The following is a 27,736-nucleotide window of genomic DNA, read 5'->3' as shown; positions in this document are numbered from 1 at the left end:
CTTGTACTATTTAATTTTATCTTTAATAGGCTGGACAGATACTTCTACATTTTGTTGGTTTCTTTTTTCTTTCTTTTTTAAAAAACCGGTGAAGTTGATTTTTTTAAAGGTTTTTGAAACACATTTGTAAGAATACACTTTTTTTTTTCATGGTGGCAAAGCAGCTTTACTATAACTACAGATTAAGTATTTATTTGCAAATACTCTAGCATTACATTGAATGGGTTGGGAGATGATGGAGAGAAATCACCACACTTGGAAACTGTACAATTAAGTGAATGCAAAGACCAAATATTGTTCATTTCGATAACTTGTTAATTTACAACCACACTGATTTACACTCTTTATCACACTGTATGTACAAGTGGGCTTTAAATTGCTCTTCAATACTTTAAATCTTTCCTATGACCCAATTTCTACTTCTTTCTTAAAGTTGATGCATACTAGTTATAAATCATATCATTTTCTTTCCTGAAGGCTATTTATACTAAATTTTATAATTTGTTTCTGTCAAATTCAATTAAAAGGAAAAAATATATTTTAAATATGGGCATTCAGCCAATTACATTTTTAAAAAGCATGCATTTGGGGTTGAATGAGTGGGATTTATTCATAAAAAGGAAAAAAAGGCAGAATAGTAGAGTAGTTATGGGCATGGACTTGAGCCAGATTACTTGACGACCATTTGCCAGCTGTGTGACCTTGGTGAGGTACTTAACTGCTCTGAGACACAATTTACTCATCTGTACAATGAGAATAATATTAGCACCTCCCAAATAAGGCTTTGTAGACTCAGTGAGGACTTAATGGTTGAAATGCAGAACACTTAGAACAGATTTATATAAACTTTGGCTATTGCTTTATAGTCAAGAAATATATTTCATTAGCAAGCATAAAAATGTATTAGCTAAAATGTACTAGTAATAGTTAAAAGGATAAGTTGCATATGAATTTCCTTTCCTTTCAAATATTTCATATATATAGCTAATATGCAAAGTGTACCCTTGTGAGTTTGACAGAAGTTCAATCACTTGCTATGATGTGCGCTGACCACCAGGGGGTGGCGCAGAATGAAGGAAGGCTCCTGCCGGCTTCCAGCAGCAGGGGAAGGGAGGCCCTGGTAGGCAACTAGAAGGCCCCATTCGGCCCTGATTGCTGGCCAGGCCTAGGGACCTACCTGTGCATGAATTTCATGCACCGGGCCTCTAGAGTGTGTGTGTGTGTGTGTGTGTGTGTGTGTGTGTGTGTGTGTGTGTTAGGCTTTTATATATGTAGATATGTACTATTATATATGTGTATATATCTATATATATATACATACATGCACTATAATAAAAGGAAGAAGATAAATACCAGGAAAAATCAAGTTATATAAAAATTTAAGGAAAACAGCAGTTACTTTCTGTCAGTGTATCAGTTAGACCTTTGTGAGGAATAAGAAATTTCAGCTGAGTCTTGAAGATGAGCTATATTGAACATGTAAATTTTGAGTTTAGGGAGGTAGGAGTAGCATCCATAGAGGCAAAAAGGCAAATGCATTCATTAGTGTAAATTATTCCTTTTGACTGAAGTTAAAGGTCCATGAAGGTAAATAATGAGAAGCATATTTGTAACACTAGGTCATGAAGAGATCTGGAGAGCAAGGGTAGGTAATACAGGATTATTTTATAGGAAATGGAAAGCCATTTAAAATTTCTGAGAAGCCCTAGCTGGTTTGGCTCAGTGGATAGAGCATCCAGTTAAGGGCACATAGCCAGGTTGCAGGCTTGATCCCCAGTAGGGGGCATGCAGGAGGCAGCCAATCAATGATTCTCTCTCATTGATGTTTCTCTCTCTCTCTCCCTCTCCCTTCCTCTCTGAAGTTAATAAAAATATATTAAAAAATAATAAAATAACATTTCAGAGAAAAGGTGTATTCTAATCAAAACAGAGCTTTAATTTCATAGGAAAGTAAATCGTGGAGAGATTGCTGGAGGCAGGGATACCAGTTAGGTACCCACTGCAGTGGTCAAAATGAGAGATAATGAAAACTTGAAGCAAGGGAATGGCAGAGAAGAAGGGGATGGACACAGAAATATTACAGAAATAGAATCTACCATAGTACCCCAAATCAGAAAACAATGAGAAATTTTGAAACTATACCGATATTGGGACTTCAACACTGGGTATTCTAAATCAGTATGTCTATAGAGTGACTCATCAAACCATAATTTCTGGAAGTGTGATTTTGATGGTCATTTTTGACCACTACTGACCTGAATGTCTATAATAGTGGAGTAAAAAAAATTACACTAGCTCCAAGGTTAGGAAAATAGAAAAAGGATTAACAGGAAGAAGAGAAGAAAGGAAGAGAAAATAATACAGTCTGAGAGCAACTGGGACAGATAGAGGAGCCAAGTTGATGACAAATTTTGTACTTCCTGAGGACAAGGTAGGATAGAAAAGAAGTTGAGGAGAGAAGTTGGACTCAAGTTGATAGATTTGAAAAAGACAAAGGCAATTCCTGAAAAACACAGATACTCTAGAGTTGCGTCACAGGAAGAATGTGGCATGGCCTTGGATTTTGCAGGAAAATAAATAGAAGAGAGTATCATAAAAACCAAGGGAGACAGACTATTCAAAGAAGGGTACTGATTTATGCAGAAGAGTTTAAGGATAAGGTCGATTTGGTGTCCAAACTTATAGGTAATGAATGAAAGAAGATAAGCAAGGCACTCTAAGCTTTAACAATGAACAGAAGGTGATGAATTCAGCCAGTTCGTATGGACTATTCTTTAAGAAGTTTGTTGGTGAAGGAGAGAGGCAGGAAATAATAAGGCAGTAGCATTAAGAACAAGCACTTTGAGGCAGTAAAAGTGATGCATGTTTTTAGATGGAGGGGAAAGACAGAGGAGAGAAATTTAAGACAGAAGGCAATCGTGTAAAACTGAATGAAACAAGTTCTAAGAGAAGGAAACTAGAAGGGCACAATTGTGAGAGTTGGCTCTGGTGAGAATGAGTTATTTACCTCCTTATCTGAAATAGGAGGAAAGGTGGCAAAGAAGGGAGACGACAAAGAGAAATGAGCATATAAAAATAAGGAGAGTTGAGTGAAGTAACAAGTTGTTTCGCAATTATATAAAAAGTGAGAATGAAATGTATTATGCACAAGACTTAAGGGCAGTGGAATTTGTTTCAAAGATTACTCAAGAATCAATTAAAGATAGTCCAAAGGACTTCTGAGATGCAGAGATGGCCCAGTTTAAGGTTACTTATAATAAATTAGTGTCTGTTACAGAGTAGTACAAATTGGCTGGTGAACAGAAGAAAAGTATAGGCATTGACAGGACTGATGATTGGCAAAATGCTTAATGAGGGAGCCAAGTTGGTGAGGAAATCGAGGGAGCTCATTAAACAATCCCAGGGTGGAGGGAAGGGCGGTCACAGTGACAATAAAGGCCAGTGGGAGTTAAGGCAGGGAGAGGAGGACAGACAGAAGTTGTGCTCAGAGAGAGATGTGGAGAGGGAAACGGTGACCCAGAAAGGGAGAACAGCACGCGAAATGGTAACCAGGCTAACACCCATAGGAAAAGGGTGGTGTAAGCAAAAAGCATAGATTCAAAAACAGGAAAAATATTTTGACATCCTATTAGTTGGAAGGAGTGGCCTCTTGCAGCTGGTTGTCAGAAAAAAAGTGAACTCTTATGAGGCAGGCTCTTTCAGTTATGTGAAGGCAAATGAAAGAGCAGTTCTATGAAATGATCTTCACCTTCGATATGGTGTACTTTTCTTAAGGAAATAACTTATAAAAATGTCATTTTATATATATGCAAAGACATTTCAAAGAGGAAGGGAGAGGGAGATAGAAACATCAATGATGAGAGAGAAATTTTGACTGGCTGCCTCCTGCACACCCCTACTGGGTATTGAGCCAACAACCTGGGCATGTACCCTGACTGGGAATCAAGCCGTGACTTCCTGGTTCATAGGTCAATGCTCAACCACTGAGCCACACCAGTCAGGAAAAATTTCATTTTCTTTTATTCAGCTTTCTGAGTTTTATAATATGTAAAATATTGTGTATGGGCATTGTGTTTACAGGCATTGTGCAAAGTATACATTTAAAAAATGTTATGATACAATTGCTATATTTCCCGATTACCTGTCCCCACTTCCTATTTTCCTAGTCCTTAGCAAACCTATTTCCCCTAATTTCTGGATCTTTAATATTGTACCAGTTAATTAAAGTGTGATCAAATATTATTCTGTGACTATATTTTTAAAAAAGTAACTGTGTAGGCACTAAATCATAAATTGAAAGTATCTGTAAATAATGAGAATGGCAATAAATAAGATGTAAAAAATTTGCAAATCAAGAATGAAATTTACATCTAAGAATTTGGGATTTGGCTGATTAGAGGGAGCCATGGTGTATTGGTGTGTTACAGGACCACCATGTTGACAGATGGCTCATAGACCAGGACAAAGTGGGGATGTAGTGTTTCAATGTCAAAGGCATTCTAAGATAAAACAGCCTTTAAAAACTGAGTTTTCTACTTGCTAGTCAGATTTTATATACATTCTTTAGAAATTGTCTGAATACACACTTTAGTGAGGAACATTTAAAAAAAATTAGAAATTGTGTCCAGCTGGTATGACTCAGTGGTTGAGCGTCGGACCATGAAACTGGTCACAGTTTGATTCCTGGTCAGGGCACATGCCCAAGGCTGTGGGCTCAATCCCCAGTGGGGAGTGTGTAGGAGGCAGCCGATCGATGTTTCTCTATCCCTCTCCTTTCCTCTCTCTAAAATCAATAAAAATATATTTTAAAAAGAAATTATGATTTCATTAGTCAAGAGCGAATTGGAAGATTTCAGTCATCTACTAAAACAGAAGAATTGCTCTTAGTTCAAAGCAATACACCTGAATAATTGTTTTACATAGCTTTCAAAGGAAGGTAATGGCTCATTGGTAATTTTTCCAGGATACATAAAGAAGAATTTGAGAATTTTTTTTTAAAGAATGAATTATGCCAGGAAAATTAAAATGTAAACTTTTATTAAGAAAAACTGCCAAGGAAATGTATGAGAAACTCACTTGGCCTATGTGCAAAAATTATAAACATTGGGGAAAGTTTCACTGATTTACTGGTTCAAACAGGCATGACACACATCAACGAGAGATGCCAACTGCACTGAAGTTCAAAACATGTGCAATGTGCCTGCATAGCAATGCTTCTGGTTTTAAAAGTATACCATACAGTATACCATACTGACTGTATCTTCAACTAACACCCCACTGAAGCCTTTTCACAATAGCTATTAAGATGGAAATGAGTTTCAATTCCATTCCTTCTCCTCCCTGACCATAAACTTGTGGATAAATTCAGCAAGCAAGAGTGGATTCAGTTATGTTATTTAAGTCCAGGCTTATCAGAAATCATGTCACCTTTAGGCAACAGCACTAGTTCAGTATAGCTGAAGAAAGAAAGAGGATATTTGGGGAAGGGGACTTTGAAAGGCAATTAGGTCACAAGGGTGGTGTCTCATGATGGGATGAGCACCCTTATAAGAAGAGACAGGAGAGAACTACCCCACCCCAAACCCCTGCACTCTCTCTTTACCATGTGAAGACCCAGGGAGAAGAGGCCCCCTGCCAGCCAGGAAGAGGGCCCTCATCAGGAACTGAACTGGTGGCAACCAGACTGTGGGGACTTCTCAGCCTCCAACTGTGAGGTTTGCACTTCAGTTGTTTAAGCCACCCAGTCTGTGGTATTTCGTCATGGCAGCTCGAGCTGATTAATACACCAGGCATAATCATGAAGAAAAGAAGAGGGAGGCATATTTGAGAGAGATTTAGGATGCATATAGGACAAAAGAATTACATATCTGATTGAATTCTGCACATATGAAAAGAGTTATGCTATTTCTATAATACTGTTTCTTCATTGTTTCATTTCATCTTGTAATTCCTGTCTGAAATAAAAGTTATATTAAACCGTCAATGAAGGAATAAGAAAAAGAGGTATGCTAACAGAAATACCAACACATACTGAGTGCTGAGTACATCCCAGAGAGTGAACTAAAGACCTTATATGAATTCACTTTTAACCCTTCCAACAGTTCCATAAAGTTCAGTGTCATAATTATGCCTGCACTACATATGAGAATGAGGAGGACAACTAGGGATACTTCAGTGCCATAAAGAGGGGCAGTCTTTCTTGGAAATCAGAAGAGGAAGGAATAATGTGCCCGCCCAGGTCACTTCAATTCTTTCTGGTGAAATGAGTCTACTACTACTTTTATGAAATGAGAGTTTTCCAGGTTTAATTCAATGTCATTTTTCTTGATGAAAGTTTTGTAACCAAATGGTATTGGTGCCTGCAGTAATGGCAGCGCTGGAGAGCTTGAGAGTTGCCTGTGGTTCTGATGCCAACTACAAACTTGGACACTTTTCTGTGCCTCTCATTTCCTTGACTTTCTTATCTGACTATAGAAATAATAATACCTGCTTCACAGGACTCTTGTAAAAAATAGAGATAATATACACAAAATGCTTAGCACAGTGTCTGGCATATGGTGAGTCTTAATTGGTAGTGGTGATTATAATAATTAGATTACCAGGGCCCAGGTCAATTCACACCTGCCACTTATATGCAGTCCTGGCTCTTTACTCTTTCTTCCAACCCTACCATATCCATGCCCTATGCCCACCTAGAAAATAAATGTAAATTGGACTTAAAAGTTTATTACTGTATCAGACTAAATAGAGAACTGCCCTTGTCCTCATTAGTATTTAACTGGGAGTAGGTGAAAGCCAGTTCACTGAGGTACAAATATTCAGAAAACTTTAGTTCTAGAAAGACCCAGCTCTGTCACAAGTTATCAGTCCCTTTTCTTCTTTGGATACATGTGTAAATATCGAGTTTAAACAGGCATTTACACTTTCTCTCAACTCTATGATGTTAGTTTTCTAATACTTTTCATCTGCATGGTTTAAGCCTTAGGAAACCAACTCCTAATGTCAGTTTCTAGTAAGTATTATCAAGTCCCAAATGTTTTCAAAAACAGTCAAGAAGAAAACACACACTGAAGACTGACAATACATTACCTTTTAGGCTCAACGATTTCTGATTTGAATCTCTGAAGGTTGCAGGAGCATCCACAATGTTTCTGTAAACATTTTGGATTTCCCCATCACTACTGGCAAAATGTGGGAAGACTGAACTGTGTTCACAAAGATTTTTCAAGCTCAAGTGCAGGAGACTGTTTATGATTTAGTGAGAAGCTTTGGGGTTTTCCCCAGGTCCGTCAGCATTGTTTTGCTTTCTTCTGAGCAATGGAACTGAGCAGACTGAAAACAAGCAGCTGACTGCCAAGGACATGTGAAACCTGTTCTATTGGTCATTCTGGATCCAATTCAAGCACATACTGTTACTAGGTAAGATTACTTTTACTTCGCTTTAGTGGAAGCCTCGATTTTGCTTTAGGGAAAAAAAGTCATATTGTGTTTTTCCATTTTTATTTATAAACTATGTGTGTTCCTTCGAGCAATAAATTCTAAAATGACAATGACATACTTATAATTTTGATGTGAGAATAAGAATACTAGAACCAGAGTTTCAGCTATTTATAGCTACATAATAAACAACCACAAAACTTAGTGGCTTAAAATCATTTATCATTTCTCTCAATCCTACAATCTGAGCCGGGCAGTTTTTCTATTCTGTGCGGTATCTACTTGTGCTGGAATCTATAATAATTCTTAGAGCTCAGGTGCCTGAAACAACTGAGGCCTGGCCAAGCATGTCACCCACATGGCCACTCCACATGACGAGCTTGGGGTTTCAGACATCACGGTGGTTCTTACATGGTAGCTAGCTTCCAAGAGAAAAGAAGCTGAAACTGCTAGTTCTCCTAAAGGCCAGACCCATTATGGGACAGCATCACATCCGTCATATTCTATTGGTCTAAGCAAGTCCAAAGCCAGTCCAGATTTAAAGAGCGGAAACAGACTCCACCACTTTGTATGAAAAGTAGCCTGTTCACCACAGGAGGGAGGTGGCTGACGGCCACCGTCTTTGGAGAATCCAACAGAGAGCGTATAGCAGCTCCCAGGAGCTCCTTTCTTTTCTTTTACCCTTTGGGTTTCATTGAGTTTCTTTGAAACCTATTTGAAATATTTTAAATGTCAGCAGAAACAAAGTCACTCAACTTTAGGACATAAGGGATAATTCTTTGAAATACTCATTATAACAAGTGTTCAATGATTTCATAACAATAGAATCTTGATTTATATTACTACTAGAGGCTCAGTGCACGAAATTTGTGCACAGGCAGGGTTCCCAAGTCTAGCCAGCGATCAGGGCTGATCTGTGGAGTAACTGTCAGGGTGATTGGGGGGACCCCCAGTTTGCACCCGCCTTGGCTGGCCTGGCGCCCCTTGCTCACCAGCCCCGCCGCCTGCCGCTGCCACTGGCTGGGGCCTGCGGGCTGGGGGCAGCTCCTGCACTGAGCATCTGCCCCATGGTGGTCAGTACGCATCATAGTGACCAGTTGTTTTGCTGTTTGGTTGATTTGCATATTACGGTTTTATACAGATAGACTAGAGGCCTGGTGCACAAAATTCATGCACGGGGGAGGAAAGGGGGCGGGAGGGCGGGTGGGGGGTCCCTCAGCCCGACCTGCTCCCTCTCCAATTTGGGAGCCCTCAGGGGATGTGCTACTGATGGCTTGGGCCCACTCCCCGTGGTTCTCTGCTCTCTGCGGGGCCTGCCTGCTCCACACCACAGGGATGGGCAAGCAGGCCCTACTGAGTGCTGCCTGCGGGCCTGCTTGCCTGCTTGTGGGTCACCACCACCACTGCCCAGCAGGCCCTGCTGGGTGCTGCCTGCACCCTGCTTGCTTGCTGGGCTCACGTTGCTGGGGTGACGCCACCAGCATCCTGCCCAGCCGCTATGGGTGCTGCCATCTTTGTCAGGGAGTGACAGTTAATTTGCATATTACTCTTTTATTAGATAGGGTTTTTGTTCACTATAAATATGAAGTGATGGAGCCTCAGGAGAAATGGAAGCTTTCATTCTTAGATATGTTCCCAAGTAGAGAAACAGCCTTTACAGTACCAGTAAATTCTATATGACTCAGATTCACCTTTTTTACAGCTAGCTGGAGCAAGCCACCTTTACAGTTTTATCTATTGTATTAAAATATATGTGTGGGATTTTTATAAGAAAAGGATTTGTAATCACCCACTTCTTCTTTTTATTCAAATTAATTTTCCTTCCCTGATCTTATGTGAATCATTCCTCACATAAGAACTGGCTGATGAATCAGAAAGGAGCCAGTAAATTCTAATGATCCCAAAAGAAGAGACAAGCTTATCACTGCCAGAGATCAAAACCAAACCCTAAAATTACAGGCTTTGTTTAAAATGCTGTTTGAGACATTGAGATTTAGTTCAGAGAACATACCTTTATCCTGACTCATTCTCACTGCACATTCAGCCCACTGAAGAGAGGAGGAGGCCGGTGAATCTCATTAGCAACCACTGACCTTCAAAAACTTGGTCGATAGCAGTCAGGCAGCAAAAGAAGCACAGAGGCCATGCTGCCATCACTGTGCCAGGCCAAGCTCAGAAAAGAAAGAGACTGACAGTGGCCATTTTTGGGAGACTGAAGCACAAAACACATTTTATTTATTAGCAGCTCTTTCTCTGTACCCCCCCTTTCCTTTGGATTTCATTGAGTTTACTTGAATTCTGAAATTAAGGATAACAGGAACAAAAAAGTAACTCAAAGTACAGAGTCGTAAGCCCTGACCAGGTAGTTCAGTTGGTTAGAGCATCATTCTCATACGCCAAGGTTGTGGGTTTGATCCCAGGTCAGGGCACATACAGGAATCAACCAATGAATGCATAAATGAGTGGAACAACAAATCGATGTCTCTCTTCTCTCTCTCCCTCTCTCATCAATAAATAAAATTTTAAAAATAATACAGAGTTGTAAAGGGACTGATACTCAGCAGTCATGACAAACACGCAAGTGTGAATTTAAAACTGCTCCTATTGTAAGGCACATGTAACCTGCACAATGGTGATTAGTTTCGAGAACAGTTCTATCGATATATGAAAGACTTCAGGCCTAACAAAATGATGGAGTCAAGCTCTTCAGTTATTCAAATAGGTGATGCTGGTGATAACTCATTGCATCTGCTTACCAAACCTAAAACTCTAAGGTAATCAATAATCATTATAATTATAAAAAACCAACTTGGCTATAAGGAGACTACAAATTGAACTTTCTCATAATGCATCACACTCATTGTTAAAAGTGATTTATAAACAAACAAACCCTTCACAATGTTTGACAAACAATACTCAAAATTTAGCGTCATTTGTCAAACTGGGAAATTGTAAGAAAAGGGAATTGATTTTCTTCTTTTGATTTATTATTTGAAAAATCTATTTTTTCATAATACTATCTACTATATTTAAAAATGGTCATTCAGTTCAAAACTTCAGGGCAAAGTATAAACCATCTCAGCTGCCTTAGGGAAAAGGGTTGCTTTTGCAACTAATCTTGAGTAGAAAGCATTTGTTTCTTTGCTTGTTCTCTGTCTGTCTCTCTCTCTGGTTACCTTGTTCTGTCCAATGGTTTCGTAGCTGCCTTCACTCAGCCCTGCTGTCCACAGAGGACTAGTTTGATGTGTTGAGATTCTGACCCCCACGGTGAAGATACAGTCTGTGAACCCTAGAGAGCTTGGCCCAGGAATTTAATGAGATTTTTTTTTTTGGTTTCTCCTTGGGCTCCTAGATTTCTACAATCCAAAGCCCAAGCTACTGTGCAGCTCTTTTCCAGGCTTCTTGTATGCAGGTGCTACTGCTCCAGTTCCACCTGCCTTGGGTGAGGCCTTTTCATTCCAATTCACCACCACAGCAGTTCAGAGACTCCCTCATCCACCTGTTTGTGGATCCAGAAAGCAATGGGCCCACGGCTTCAGGCCAGATTACCACTTTGTCTTTCTGCTCTGTTTCTGATCCACGAAGGCACAAAATAATATAAAGAGTCCATTCTCTTTATACCAAGAGGAAAATCTTTTTTGCATCTTCCCTGATCCAGTTCAGGTGCTAGAAGGCTTTTCTTTGATCACAGTACCTCCTTTTATTATCCTATAAATGGCAATATCTATTGAACCCCCAATAATATATTAGACACTGTTCTAGGGACTTCATATATACTATCTTGCTTAAACTTTGAGAAGCACTTAAAATGTGAAGAATTCCTCTCATTCATTTGGTTCTAGATTTGTCAAAGTTTAGAAAAGAGAGATTCCTCTTCTTCACTGGCCCAAGCGGGAACCTCCGCTCCCAGCTACAAGATTATTCCTAATATTCTAGTCACTCAAACCATTTTAGACAAAATTTTCTGTATGTAGGTGTGTGGTTATTGTTCCAAGCTAAGGAAATTCCTAAGAGACTCTAATCTAACAACAAAAAAAGAATCAGATCATAGAAACCTGTGTTAGTATGATTCAAAGGGAAAAAATGAGCTGCAGTGAAAGCCAATTTGAGCTGGAAAGACTTGCACTGTTAAATCACTAGACATGTGTAGCCACTTATGAAGCTGTCTGATCACATATGTTTTTAAACATCTGTCAGCACAAGCAAAACTCCACATGCAAAACACAGCACTCCTGGGCACAATGGAAGTTTGTGACGAATTCTCAGATTCTCAGGAAGAAATGAATACATTTCACAGGTTGAACATCGGTTATTACTGCTTAAGTTGAAGGAAGTTTTGGCAAGCAACTCCCAAAGGCTGTGTGACTCATTTCCTTGGACATTAATATCTTAAAAAGACAAAACTGAGACCAGCAATAAAACCTACAGACCTAAAGAGAGAGATGTCAGGGAGTACTAAGAAGCAGGAGGCACTGGAGACTCCAGCTGAAAGCTGTGTCTAACTTCTCTCTTTTTCTTGATAAAAATATTGCAGCGCCATTTCCCCCACCATTAAAACGTTCTCATCTTCAAAGTACAAATACAATTCCTTCCAAACCTGCGGCATTTGTTCTTCCCCTGAAGACATCGTCATATGCTTTCCACTGCGGCTTCACCTGGTAGGCGTGGATGAACACCACAAATACCACCACAAGGCACATTAAAGGGACCAGGGCTGCGGTGAACAGAGCGGCATAGATATTAGGGATGAAACACCTGAAAGAGAAGAGAAGAGATCACTCAGACAACTTCAATACGAACATTTCTGAAATCCAGAATGTCTGACATCATTGCTTTATACTAACTCTTTGTATCTAAGTGTTGGCAAAAGCTCATTTTGGTTTGCCAAATTGAAGCTTTGTTCGAGTAGAGGCTACATGGTTACATCTCATCCACTGCTTCACAAAGTAGGATCCATGAAACAAGCACATCCTGAGATGCTCAGAAAACTTAAAAAAAAAAAAAAAAGGTCCTGGCCAAATATTTTGAGAAATGTGCACTTGCTTTGCAGCTCTATCTTCTTGGCCTACTGAGACCAAGGTCACACTGAGGACTGCATGAGAGAAGGCATTGCTTAATGGCAAATCTGAGGATTCCTAGGGCTCAATTCTGTCATTCCTAAGCTATACATTTCCTGTAGAGCCATGAATTCTCTTGAAAATGATGACAACTTTCCATTTAGAAGCTATACCACTCAATTGCATCTGTTATTACTAGAGTTTATCTAGAACAAGGAGGTCCAAGGTAAACTTACATTATTTATTAATTTTGATAACATTGAAAGTCTACAAACAATGATTTTAGAGATGTAACTGGAAATTTTTACTCATAATTTATTAAATCATCATGCTCTTTACAAAAATCTTTCATACAAAGATATCAAAATGTGCCTGGCCAGTGTGGCTCAGCTGGTTTGGTGTTGTCCCATGCACCAAAAGGTTACCAGTTCGATTCCTGGTCATGGCAAGTGCCTTGATCCCTGGCAGGGGGTGTGCAGGAGGCAGCTGATTGCTGTTTCTCTCTTACATAAATGCATCTCTCTCATTCTCTCCCTCTCCTTTTATCTCTCTCTCTCTAAATATATATATATATATATATATATATATATATATATATATATATATATATTTTTTTTTTAATGTCAAAAGGGAGGGCTACTAAATAAGTTCTCAATAGCTGAGACTGTACTCTTCAGGAATTGTTAAAAAGGACATACCTCCTGTAACTTATAACACTATAATACAATTAATGACAAGAAATCTTTTTTTTTTAATATATTTTATTGATTTTTCACAGAGAGGAAGGGAGAGAGATAGAGAGAGTTAGAAACATCGATGAGAGAGAAACATCGATCAGCTGCCTCTTGCACATCCCCCACCGGGGATGTGCCCGCAACCCAGGTACATGCCCTTGACCAGACTCAAACTCGGGACCTCTCAGTCCGCAGGCTGACGCTCTATCCACTGAGCCAAACCGGTTTCGGCAAGAAATCTTAATAGTAGGTAGTGTTCTTTTCAAATATTTTCCCCAACTTCTCCATTTTTAATACATAATACTTATAAACCTACATTACAACAAGTAAAAAAATAATGAACTCTGAAAAAAAATCAAGGAAAAAATATAACCTGTTTAGAAGAAAACCTCAAAATTCGAACTATAGTAATCAGGGAAACATCCATTCTTGCCATTTTGGGGGAAAAAAGTGCTGCAATTTTATATTTAAAAAGAGTCATATTATCAAAGACCTTGCTTAGGTATTATTCTTAATTAACATGACCTGCTAAATGTATTCCTCTTGTAATCAAGACACATTTCAAGAGATATTTCAACACATACTCTGCATCCGCAAAGAGATGTCAGAATGATGGATTCCCTGGCTTTCAGAATTTAATTTGGACAGTACAAAGGCTGACTCCTTCCCTGTATGCTCCTCTGTGTGTCACAGACCCGTATCTTCCAGGTAAAAGGCACAAGACGAGATAAAACAGGCAAACATTAATGGCCTTGATCTTGCTTGAATATATTTCTGTACTAAAAATAGTGATCATGATGGCTAGTCATTTCTACGAATATTGGCTTTGAATGATTTGTCTCCTGTTTTCCTCAGAATTATGGAACCACAGCCATACACTGCCTAACGGTGCTTAGACAAAAGCAGACACAGACGAAGAAACTCACACAGACTCCACTGCTCTATTTTTATCTTGAACAACGTCATCACAATTCAGTTTCAGGATGTAAAATGAGGATGGTTACTGACTCTACTGTGAGGTGCTCTAGGATTAATCAACATTTGATACACAGCGCCAGTGTTTAAATTTGACTCCAACACATACAACGTCTCATGTTTGGTTCCCACTTCTCTGCTTGAAGTGCCTTCCTGAAAACTTAGTTTTAGATTCAGAGGGTAACCTTTGAAAGCAGAACCTCAACTAACGGCGCACCAGCCTAGTTAAAAAATAAAACGGGCAAAGTGGACCTCCAGGATGTTAGCACTAACCAGGCGTGTCTGCGGGGCTCTCGGGAAGAGAAGGAAACTCCCCAAGTGTCATCGCTCTTAAAACTCTCCTTTGCAGTTCTCCCTGCTTGTACGATGACTTGGCCACCTGGCCCATTCCTTCAGAGAAAGGGGGGAACGATCCAATCCTGAAGCGGCCCCTTTCCCCCAGTTTCTTCAGAGCCCCCCAGTCGTGCCCTGTCATTAGTACCAGGCTGCTGAGAGTGCCCAGTTTGTCCTCTGCGTGGTCAACACGGGCGGGTGATTAAGGAGGAGGGCTTTGGGCTCCAGCACGCCTGTTCCTGTTGGCAGCCCTCCTAGCGTTCCTGCCTACCTGGGCCCTGCAGTACAGCTGGCTTCTCCTCTCGCCTACTCCTGTCCAGCTGTGACTCATCCCAGTGTCCCTGCAACCAAAACTACCTGCCTTGTGTACTACCTCTCCTGGGGGTTGGGGTGTCCGACAACTACCCTTAAAAGGGAAAAAAAAAAAAGGCTCATCAATCAGAATTTCCTTCAGTCCAACCGTGTAAGATGTGCAGTGCATCTAGGTAGTTTGGGGATTAGATCATAGGAAAGCGACGCGGGGGTTAGGAAACTATGAATATCATGTTAGGAACAGTTTCTGAACTCAGGCTAGGAACAAATTCTTGGAAAAACTGAATGTAATGTAAGAAACGAACAGGCCAAATGCTATGCACACTGGAGGGCTGTGGAGGCAGTTGATTATGGTGCTGGCAGCCACTGCTGCCAGGACAGATCTGGCAGTTACCAGAAAATGAGACCAAGGCCGTGTGGATGTACCTTCTTAAAAAGGGTGAGGAAAGCGTGCTCCTCGTAGTTCCCAGCTCATCCAGCTTCAAAGCTCTTTGGGGGCCCTTCTTCCCTCTTTTGGTGCTGAATGTTCTTTGGGGTTCCTGTAAGTCACACGACTAGCTTTTGCTGTTCCCTTTTAAACTTTCACGGGTAAATTTTCTTTCTTATTATAACCCACAGACAGTCCTAATTTATTTCAAAATCCTGTCGGGACTTCAACCTTTTCTCTATTTTTAGCCAGATGAAACAAGCAGATACTGTTTCATTACCTTCGGTTTTTCCTCCTCCCGGGGTAGCTTGGAGCATTTACAATGCCTGATGTCACTTTCTAGTTTGGTAAGGTTATTACTTCCCTGAGGTAGCACTTTATCCTTATTGAATTGTTTTCACTTGCATTATCTAACTTGAGTAAAAAAAAAAAAAAATTATGTCGGTGGCCTGGGGTATTTCAGGTTCTTTGTTCCTGACTAGAATAAGCATAAGGAGAAGCTCAGAAGCAAAGGAGTCCAGGAGAGAGATAAACTCCACTCATAACTGCTGACAACATTGGGAGGAACACTGAGAACCCCCTGTACGAGTGACGGTGATTGGAGTCCATTTAAATTCCATTTTAAAGAACAGGCTGCCCCTGGCACTCGGCAGGACTTAAAGTAATCCAGGCAGCTGACATCTGAGTTACATCTGGATTACATAGACATGAAAAAGGACGTAGGTAATGGGAGAATAATAAAGGTCTGTTCCCAAGCTCTTCTTTATTACTAAGTACTTCTCCTCCATTAGATAATGACAATAGTTGTGATTCACAGGCTCATGTGCCAACCTCCCCCAGGTAGGTCTCCTTAAGACTTTGTTAATGACGGCCTCTACATCAAAAGCTACATTTGTTGCCTCAACCAACTTTGTCTTCTCCACATGGAAAATAAATAAATTTATGGAGACATGAGTAGACGAGAAAATTACAGTGTTGGTTTAAGCAGCTTCAAGGTAGGAAAATAGATTATTTCTGTCCTTCTGTTGTAGTGCATATAGCAGTTTTCATACCAAGGAAATAGACTGATTTCTAAAATGTATTTTCTTTTAAGCTTAAATTTTAAACAGAAACAAAGTTAAAATTAAATTGCAGATAAGCCCTACAAAGTGAAACTGAACATTAGGATAATAGATGGACTTAGAGAGGAAGGAAAGGAACGAGGTATTTTCCTAAACTGAATTAGGTGGATAATGTAGACTATTGTAATTATTACTACTACTATACTTACTACCAACACCACTACAAATAACACTAGTGGGGATCATTTACTATGTGCCAGGCATGAAACTCGATCCTCACATGCATTATTATGCATAAACATCACAACAGTCCCATTAGCCTCAATGTACACATGGGAAAATGACACCTAAATTACTTAAGGTCAAGTTGCTAGTAGCATAAACAGGCTCATTTGCCTTCACTGCTACCTCTACAATTCTAAAATCATTTCCACAATTCTAGTAAAGACATATTAGAGTTAGTGGTAAACATGCCAGTGTTCTCCTTGAGGACAGGGACGCTAATTTGTTTTTGTTTATTTTTCTCCTAGTGCTTTGCATAATAAGACCCTCAAGAAATGCGTACTACTATTGATTCAACTGATTTTTAGCAGTGTTTGAAAACCACTTACTTAAAGAAAAAGTAGGCACAGAAAATTCTGTATTTCAGATGTAGTCAGTGCAGTAAAAATCCAAGCAACATTGGAATATCTATCATGTCCCAGGGACAGTGCTGGATATGGAAGGGCATATGAAGCTGCCTAAGTCATGGTCCTTCACGTCAGCAGATTAGATTTACAATAAGTGGCAGCACATCAGAATATAGTCTCTTCCTCAAAGTGGTGCTCTTCCATTGGCATCATTGGCACTACCTGGGAGCCGGTTAAAAATGCAGACTCTTACACCCCCGACAGAGCTTCTGAAACCACATTTTAACAAGATGCCCAGTCGTTTCATGGGCACATAGAAAGTTTGACAAGCATTCTTCTAGCACACTCATGGGACATAATGGAGATTAATGTAATTAACTAACCTTTACATCTGGCAGCAAAGCCATGGGCCTGTGTACCCCCAAGGAGAAACAGATCCAGATATTTTCATAGCACATGGTGGTCACAGCAGCCTGAAGAACCAGAGAGAAAGAAAAGCAGCAGGAAGCAAAAGGGATAGAGAAGCAGAGATCTGCCATATGTAGAAGCCTGGGATTGGCAACCTGAGCACCCTGATTGCAGAAAAGGAGAGAGCTAGCAAATAAAGCGAGAGAGGACACAATCGATGTGCAGACTGGTGGAATGAAATGAGAAGGGGCGTGCTGGGCTGTGATGGGGGTGGGTGGGAGGTAAATATTCAGTCCTGCTGCATAGAAACAACCCTGAAGAATGGTTTCGGTGAGTGAGTGCAATAAACATGCTCTTCCATTGCCCACGCTGCTCAAGGTTTCTGAAAAACGTGACCCCATGAACCATGGACCTCTATCCCCACACCCCAGCCACAGGTCACCCTAGCCACTGGCGATTAGCTGTGAGATATATCCCTGACCCAAAGACAACCATCCTTCTGGCTTGCCCCTGACTTGGAATTTAGGGACTCGGCTCTAACAGTTTAGCTGAGCTAATCAGCTTTGAGAATCTTTGAGATGGTTGCCAGTGAGTGGTGGGCACTAAAGCTGACCACTGTAAATTTGCTCTGAAAGTTCAGAGCAGACAGCCATACTGGAGTAAATACACAATGAATACAGAAGAAATGGACCGAGAAGAGGGGATAAGAGGGTGTAGGCTGGAGGAGCATTCAGACGCTCACAAGTGAGAGATTCTGTGGTCTCTGAGAGATGAAGAGTGTGGCCTTGGTTTTCAGCATTCTAATTCTAGTTTGCTGCAGTCCAATTGTACCCCATTTCCAGCATTTGAATGCCCATGGGAATGCCTGTCGGGTACACATACTTCTCTAACCCCACCCCTTTACTTGAAGTAGCTTTAGTGGGTTTTTACATGCAACTATAATGGCCATAGTTCAAACAGCACTAGTGAATGGGCGATAGAGAGAAAGAGGAAATGAACACATGACTGTTCTTTAAAACAATGTTGCATCTGAAGATGCAGTAGAACATCACTTCATGTCTACCAGTTTTAGAGCTTACTCTACGCCATGGTTAGCATTGCTATCTCACTCTGCATTGACAACTACCTCAGAAGCCAAAGGACCAAAAAACAAGAATCAGGCTCCCTTTTATTACATATAATGTATATACTTATATTACTTGAAAAGATTGAGCAAAGAAAAATGTGAACAAAACCCCATTAAACATTAAACTGCCTAAAATTGTAAAGTAGACAGATACACTATATACACTAAAATATAGTCCATCGTTGGGTATAATTAGCTTGTGGTAAATAACATAGTTACCTACATCCCAGGCTCATTAAAAGGTAAAATATCCTATCTAATAAAGAGGTGATATGCAAATGAACCATCACTCCAACACTCAAGTTGGCCGCCCCCATGTGGACACAAGATAACCGGCAGGGGAGGGCAGTTGGAGGAAACCATGCCTGCAGGGGAGAACAGTTTGGGGGGACCAGGCCAGCAGGGGAGGGCAGTTTGGGGGGACCAGGCTTGCAGGGGAGGGCAGTTGGGGGCAACCATGCTGGCAGGGGAGGGCAGTTGGGAGCAATTGGGCCGGCAGAGGAGCAGTTAGGTATTGATCAGGCTGGCAGGGGAGTGGTTAGGGGGTGATCAGGCTGGCAGGCAGAAGCGGTTAGGTGCAATCAGGCAGGCAGGCAGGCAAGCGGTTGGGAGCCAGCAGTCCTGGATTGTGAGAGGGATCAGGCCTAAATGGGCAGTTGGACATCCCTCAAGGGGTCCCAGATTGGAGAGGGTGCAGGCTGGGCTGAGAAACACAGCCCCCTCCCCCGTGCATGAATTTCATGCACCGGGCCTCTAGTATTTACATAAATTCCAAAGATAAATAATAGACTCATAGCATTAACAGGTTAGAGATAACCAACAAAAAACAGTCTAAAACCATGATACCCTCAAATGACCTTTTCTTTTGTTTTTTTCTTTTTCCAAGAAACTTAACTCTGAAGAATCTATTCCCTGAACAACATGATGCTAATGTTGAAATCAGTCTACCACCTTTGCTCCAGGTAGGTTCCAGTGAATCAAGCCCATTCAGACTTTAATCAGGATTAGGTCAAGCTGACTTGTTATTTTTTGCATGTACCAATGCTCCATGTTCTCATAAAACAACATTATTTGGTACTGAAAAATGTCATTGTCCTAGCACATGCAAAGGTGTCCTGCTCTTACCTCTTGCTCACCAAGGCTCTGAATGAATGGTGAAAAGCTTTTTTCTTAAAGAACTTTATACCACATTCTTGTGTCTGAAGATAGTAAAAATTATAGCTTTTTATAATTTTATAAAAATATAGATTTACAGGGTGGGCACAAGAATATAAGATTAATGTCCAAAAATTTTGGTCTTTTTGCACCCTCTCTCCACCCACATCTGACTTCGTGATTTGAATGGGCACACTGATCCTCAGAGTATGACCATTAGCCGCAAAGCAGCTTCAGATGAGGCCAACCCTCACCACACAGGCAGGATGCAGTACTTTCTAATCTTAGTAAGTGTTGAAGATACAATTTTTATTTTTTGTGTTCAATCTGTGTTTATTTCAATAAACTCAAAGCATTTAGGAACAGCTAAGAAGAAATTGGGGGCCATGTGTCATTTTAACATAACTGTTAACTTCTTTTTCCTGATGAAAATGTTGTAGGCTTTGAAGTTCTCTCTTCTCCAATACTCTTACAATACAATACACTTATATCACCCATGAAAAACATGAGAAAGGTAGAAGTATAGGTCTATGCTGACAAGAGTGTCACTGTGGGCCACTCTATGAAAGACATAGATATTGTAAGTGGCTAAATATCCTGACAGCAATGGTGATTATTTCTCAAAGTAGCAAAAATCGCTTGGCAGAAGGATAATCCAACTGATAATTATTGACCACCTTGTATTGAACAATAGCCACATTACATTTTCCTGGAGATTAGACATACCAATTCCTCTGGCTTTATGTGAAGGTTGCAAATGTTCCAAGAAAACATTTCTAGGGCATTCCCTGCAGGAATGAATGCTCAGTCATACCACATCTTGTATCATCTATAGTCTCATTAACATTTATAGCGCATTGTAATAACTGACATTAAGAGATTGTTAATCATAGTCATATTGTTTAAAATACACTGTTCACTTTCTTGTCCTATTTGTAAAATTTTAACCTTAAAATCCTGTAAATATTATGGTTAACTCTTTACTATTGAGAAAACAAGGATAATGTGAGTAGGTGAAGTTATCTGTCAATAATTTTAAGGTAATTATCTTAAGTTGTACATTATGTTATATCTCAGCTCCAATAGCCAGCTTTGTTGCTAAGCCCATCTCAACCCTGATATACTTCAATTTTTTTATTGAACACATATTTCAGGATGTTGGTCTTTACTGAGTAATGGATTGACACATCAAATATGTATTTTAAGATATCTAAAGGCCCAATATATGTTCATACTAGGTGGTTGCTAGGGTTGGTCCACGATACTAATATTAATTAGTATTTATTGAGTATTTGAATATGCCCTGAAGGATCCTGGAGTAAAAAAAAAATACAATAAACGATGTGAGAACATTATAAAATCCTATACTACAATGTCAACATGTGAGGGATATCTAATAAATATTAAAAAGGTGAAAAAACATGGACCAAAATACCTCGGGTAAATGAGATGGAGGTTAAGAGTTAATTTAAGAAAAGGAAAGTAAAGCTTGAGTAAAGGATGTGGAGGCCAAGATTCTATCCACTCTCTGGGAATTCCCAGTTTTGACGGGGAAATGGCACATTTCCTTGAAGTTTGGAAATCATAAGGATTGGATCATACCTGATATAGAGGAAGCAACATTTTAAAATTCCTTAGTTGGACAGCCCTAAACTAGACACCAGATAGATAGAAGGTTAAAGTGACCTCCTTTGTGATTTATGTAAAGATTCTTCAAAGAAAATGATGTTGCTATTGAGGGTCTCTGTGTGCGAGAACGGAAGAGTGGGTAGAAGCCTCATGTTGGTTTAGGATATCACAGCCTAGAGAAAAGGAATGTACTGCTAGGGATAAAGGCTCCAGAACCAGACTATTTGGGTCAATCCCGGATGCACATCTTATCGATTCTGTGACTTGGGCCAGTATTGAACTTGTCTATACCTCAGTTTCCTAAAAAAATAAAAAAATTAAAGTTAAAATGAAATGGAGAACAATAGCATCTCCATCTACTACATATGAGTGAAGTGAGAACTCAATGAGCCAATACATGTAAAGCTCTTAGATCAGAGCCTAGCATTATGTAGATACTCAATAAAAGATAGCTATATTTATTATCGCCTATTACTAAGATCTCATCCTCTCATGTATATACAAGACTTAACCTGTTCCAAAAAAGGGAGAAAGTGCTGAACACTATGAATTCAATGAAAGAAAAACCTACTGGAGTAGGCAGGGAAGACTTCACAAAAGAGGTGGGGTCGGATAGCAGCTTTTTCTCTCTTGAATTCCTTATCAGTCAGCAGATGTTTAACGTGATTCAGCCGTGCAAATAAGGTGAGTGCCTGTGTGCACTGCGGCTCTGCATGAGGGGAAGGAGGAAAACTTTCCCTTCGCTGCTTTTCCTCATGACTCATGTGTGTTTCTGTAGAACTAGTTGTTAAAACTTGGTTCCAATTTGAAAAGTGAAGGTAATTAAAAAGAGGCAGGTGCTATTCAAGGAAGTCCACCATAGGCTCAGAAGTGTCAGCAGCAGCAGACGGAGCTGTTGGTTCAGAGCTCCTTCAGGGATTTAACTGATAGTTTCTTACCTGCCAAACTCCTGTCCCCCCTGCCTTCTTCTCCCCTACTCCAAGGCCCCAAGGAGAGGGCAAATGGAACGGAAAGGCCAATTAGCTGATAGTTTTCCAGAAGCGGGGGAGTTTCCAGCCTCTCGGAAGCCTGCATTCTACTGGAGGATCCCCAATGCTGACTGTTAGAAGACGGCATTGCCAGTGTCCCCATCAACCTGAGCTGCCTATTGGAAAGATAATTGTACTTCCTCCTTTCAGAATTTTTTTCTTCTTCATAGGATCTTAGAACTAGAAGGGATAGAAGTCATCCTGTCCTGCCTATGGTTTTATGGGTGGGAAAAAAAAAACCTGAGGGTGCAAAGTTTGTCCAAAACATGGCTGTCGAAACGCCTAGGTCAATGCTCTAAAGGAGGCTCTGAGCATAAGTCAGACTTGACAGAAACATAACAGACTATTGTCGGGGGCCACAGTCTGCTAATAATCTAAAAAATTCCCTTTTCATTAAGTGTCTCTAGTGTTTTACTTACTTTGCCTATGAATCCCCAAGAGCTAGGGGGCTACAGAACATGCATATTTCTGAATATAATACTGCATAGTAGTCCCCCAGGCAGCATAGACCATACTATTCCTCAATTAAAGTTTTTAATGACTTCACCTATTAAAATTAAAAACACACACAAAAATTCAAACAAAAGAATGAATTTCATTCACTTAGAGATTAACAGATATCAGGAAAGGGCAATGAATCCAAAATGACTTTCTGTCATTCATAAGCCCCCTCCCACTGAGGCCTTTCCCCTCTCTGAAAAAAATTGGCTTCAGTTGAATCACCACTTTAGCAGAAGGAATTTATTTTTGACAACAGGATGTTCCTGTTATTTTCCAAGTCTTGTAGTTTCAACAACAGGATTTCAGGGCAGTAAAATGAAATGGGAACAGCAGAGTAATATTAATATCTGAGAATACTCATGAATGTGTGAGAAAAATCCAAATAGTCCCAAACCTGCCTTAAAAATTTAAGGCCATCTTCTTTATGAACTTTTAAATTTCTTCTCATTAAAAAAAAAAAAAAATACCATGATCTAATATGTAGTAAAGATTTTTGGCTGAGGTTTGTAATTGTAGCCAAACTTAATTGTAGAGTTGGGCTGATGTCTTCAAACAGTTCCCCTTATTGTGGTATACTCATTCCATTTCTTTCTTTTTCTCTTTTACTTCAAATAAAAGTTTGATGTGCCATAAAATGGAAACAATTTTTAAAACATGCTGAAAAGTCAAGAGTGATATTCATGCCATCTGGAAAGGTATCATGTACTTTTAGATGATAACATTTTTTAAAAAAAATAGTGATTTTTTAAAAATGTTTTTATTGATTTCAGAGAGAGGAAGGGAAAGGAAGAGACAGAAACATCAATGATGGGAATCATTGTTTAACTGCCTCCCGTACGCCCCACACTGGGGATTGAGCCCACAACCCAGGCATATGCCCTGACCAGGAATAGAACTATGACCTCCTGGTTCATGGGTTAATGCTCAATCACTGAGCCACACTGGCCAGGCTAGATGATAAAATCTTACCAAATGTCAGTACTGTTCTTCGTAACTCATTTGGAGGACTATTGCTCAGGTATGTGGAGATGAGTCAGAGGAACCACTTCCTCTAAATCACACACTTGCTTAAAGAGTCTGCTGCCTGCCTTCACCAAGAACAGAGACTAATGTAAGCGGGTTTGATTATTGATGGAAAACCCACTACTGTCGGGGACATTCTGAATTGAAGATAGAAATAATATGATTTCACAAAACAGCAAGTGAGAAAGCAAAGTGCTTATAGATGTGGACTCTCAATCTGATAGGCCTGGTTTTGAACCTTGGCACTGCTATTTAATAGCTGTGTGACTATGGGCGAGTGAAGTTACCCCTCTGAGCCTTTGTATCCTCACTTATAAAATATGAATAAAATCTATTTTTTCATAAATGTGTTATGAGAATTAAATGAAATTACTTTGATTAAAATGCTTAACATAGTGCCTAGCATGTAGGACTCAACAAAGGATAGTCGTTATCATTCACATTAGCATATGCATTGATTTACTTTGCTGAGCTTACTCACATATAGAAATTATAGACATCATTAATAGGATACCCAAATATTTGGTTAACATCATTGATTTTCTGCAACAGCAAGCTTATCCACAACGTTTTCATTGCCTCTAACCAAGTGTCTGACACCATTTCTCAGAAGAGCAAGCATTTCCTTGAACACCCATAGCAGTGACTTAAATGTGAAGGCTCTGGGTCCATGTTCAGTCATTTGAAAACAAGAACGATATGCAATCTCTTAAATGTATGTGTTTAAATCTCCATTTGGTCCTGCCAAGGTGACCCACATTTAAATATAAATTTCAGATTTAAAATCACAGAAATGTGAGGTGTGATTAAATCTTGGTCAGGATGCAGATTACCTAACTGCTCAGGAATCTGTTCCTCAGAGGTGGCTGTTTTGAAGGGTAAGGGAGCACACGCCATCTCAGTGGCCTCCTCTACTATGCCTAAGCTGTTATTTTCATAGCTGTGTTACTGTACTTGGATTTCTGAAGACGTTTTCTTCCGCAGTTGAGGTGAGTTTGTCAAGGGTTGCCATCGTGTTATTTTATTACCTGGGTAGCAGTAAATAACATTTTCATGATGGTTTTTTCCCCCCTACATTCTTTGTCATCAAAAAAAGAAATGCTTTTTCATTATTTCTGTAAAATACTGACATTGCCTAAAGGTTTTTAAGTAGCTGATAAAGACATATACTCTATATAATATAAAATAAATGAATAATAAACTAAGATTGAACCAGAAGTGGGGTACCAAAATATTATTTGCTAAAAAAAAAAATACTATACATTCATCCTATTTTGCTTTCTCTAGCAGGTGTTTCAGAGTTACACACATGTATGCACTCATACACTGAACAAGACAGGGGCTATGTAATAAATCGGCAAGCTCTGGGGGTGGGGAGGGCCTCTCAAGCTCAGGGACCAAAAACTGTGCAGGATGGTCTGATCATAAATTCCTAACTGGCTAGTCCATGGCAGGCAATTATGTCCCAGGCCTAGAGCTTCCTCAGGAAAGGTCAATCTACCTGAAATGACCTCCGTCCACTGTTCTTATGCATGTGGGATAACACACCTATGAAACGTTAGAGTAATTTTCATTTCTAGATCCCTCAAAAGCACAACCACCGGCAGCAGAGGACAGAGACCCTTACTGTTATCCTGCTCCTTACGTACCATCTATACGTGCTATAAATGTTCAATGTTAACTATCTTGTACCCACCAATGTAAGATAAGTATGTGTTTCTCCATTTTGCTTTTTATCCAATCCTAGAGATCTTCCTAATTTACTTCCTCCCACCTTCTTCATCTACCACAAATGGATTTCATGAACCTTCCTTATGTTTCTCCTCTGATTCTAAATGCATTAAAGGAAATGCAAAACTGCCATTCTCAAAAGCATTTTCTCAATCCATTGAGATTTTGCTTCCAGTCATGTTTATTTTGGCTCAAATAAACTCTTGTAAAACTTTTCTATAGGCTGGATATTCTTTCATCGACAATACATACGCACCACTCTCACACATTGGCTCAAAAGAAGTACAACTCTTTCCACTGTGAGAACAGCATGGCTACAGTGTCATATCATGGACCATGTTCTTGAACTTATATTCATGGAAAACTCAGCACTGACTTTCATATGGCTGCTATTTATTTATTTAACACTAGAGGCCGGATGCACGAAATTCGTGCAAGGGGCTCAGCCCTCATAGCCGCAGCGGCTTGCCTCAGCTCTCTAAGCCCTGGCTTTGTCCGGACAGACATCCGGAAGGTCATTTGGCTGTCTGGTCTAATTAGCATATTACGCTTTTATTATTATAGATAACACCAGAGTCTAGCATGCAGGTGAGGCTTATGCCAAATCTTATTGCAATGTGCTAAGTGTGATAGAATGACCTACCTGGAGCATGGTGGGAACTCGAGGAAGAAGTGAGTTATTATGTGTGGGGGATTTGGATGGTTAAATCATTTTTGCCAATAAAGAAATAAGATGAGGATCCAGAATGACATTTGTTACTTAAGTAACCTGATAGGAAAATGATGTGGACCAATCTGGAAAGCAATACTCCCCTTCCCAGACAAAGGCAAAGAAAAGGCAAGGCTCAAAAATTTCTCAGCTTTGCTTCCTGTTGGTTCAGGAATCATCTGTGTTCTTAAAAGGGGAAGCATGGCTTGAGATTATCAGGAAGATAATGTGATTATGATTAATCTTGGTTCTTCCTCTGGGGCTATAAAACTTTCAAGGACAGTGATTTGTGTATATGCTCTGATTTTGGGGGGTTAAGATAAGAATTCATAGCCACATAGGAGGACAGCACAGGATTAATTGGTCCAATGATATTTGAGCTGTGTTTTTAAAAAAATCTTTATTGTTGAAAACTTTACAGATGTCCTCCTCTTTCCCCCATTAACCCTTTCTAGTCTGTATCCACCCCCCCTCCCCCCACTCCAGGCCTGGACTGTGAATTTTAATAATTTTAGAAAAAGGTCCAGAGAGGAAGGGGGACACATCATTTCACAATCCCTCCAAGATAGCCTGTGTAAAGGATAATTGTGGCGGAAAACTCAGGAGAGCTGCCACAGAAGAATTTCAAAAGAACTTCAGACAATCCAGAAATCACAGCTGCATCAGGAAGGAAGCAGCTGTTGCACCAATGCTCTCTTCTCTGGACCCTTCAAACCACTGAAAATGAAAAGATATGATCCAGAAGATAGAAGCTGAGTGGGGGGTGGGCTTGGGAAGTAGAGAGAGGTAAGATAAATCACTGCCCTTTACAACATTTCACTTTCCTTTACTAGCCTGAAGCTAAGTAAAACTTAACAACGGAAGAAAGCACTAATATTGTGTGAAAGTAGCAAACCAGAAAAAACTGAAGACAATATGTCTGAGGGGGAAAGAGGCCTTTAGTACTGCTTTTTCTCCTATCTTTCAATGTAAATGTGTCCTTTATTAAATTAAAACTCTTCCCAAACTATAACTGGACTCTGACCAACATAGATAACTTTAACAAGACACTTAAAACGCCAGGTCCAAGAGATAGACTCTACTGATAGCCCAATAGCAGCACAGCCATTAATTAGCATGTAGAAATCCTGTAAAAAATATGGCAGAGCCTCTCCTGGATTTCGATGCTACCAACAACAACAGAGCACAAGACACTACAGTCCATCCATTAAATGCTACTATAATGCAATTTTGGACAGTTAGATTCTAAGATCCATCTTTTTGAGAAGAAATGTTCAAGAAAGTGTATAGACTATCAGGCCATCATACATGCTAAAACCAGGTGTCTTATTCTTTGTAACCCCTTTCTTTAATCCTCTTAAAAACTCACCAAAGAGACCCTAATGTTTACAGCTGCATTTGTGTAGAGTTCCAAGTGAAGCACTCTCTCTGGCCTGCCTTGAGATTAATTTTAAAAAAGCA

The 27,736-nt window shown here is 39.9% G+C and overlaps 1 protein-coding gene across 1 annotated transcript in view; it reads right to left on the bottom strand.

The window, feature by feature from the left end:
- Positions 1-27,736, bottom strand: part of ADGRV1 (adhesion G protein-coupled receptor V1) — a 459,983-nt gene that overhangs the window by 70,426 nt on the left and 361,821 nt on the right. Inside the window, exon 87 of the mRNA XM_036308704.1 lies at positions 12,035-12,192. Coding sequence (XP_036164597.1) covers positions 12,035-12,192 — 158 coding nt within the window. The remainder of the gene's footprint in view (positions 1-12,034; positions 12,193-27,736) is intronic.

The sequence above is a fragment of the Myotis myotis genome, unplaced genomic scaffold, assembly GCF_014108235.1.
Source record: "Myotis myotis isolate mMyoMyo1 unplaced genomic scaffold, mMyoMyo1.p scaffold_m19_p_5, whole genome shotgun sequence".
Lineage (NCBI taxonomy): Eukaryota > Metazoa > Chordata > Mammalia > Chiroptera > Vespertilionidae > Myotis > Myotis myotis.
This window is presented reverse-complemented; position numbering and strand designations above follow the sequence as displayed.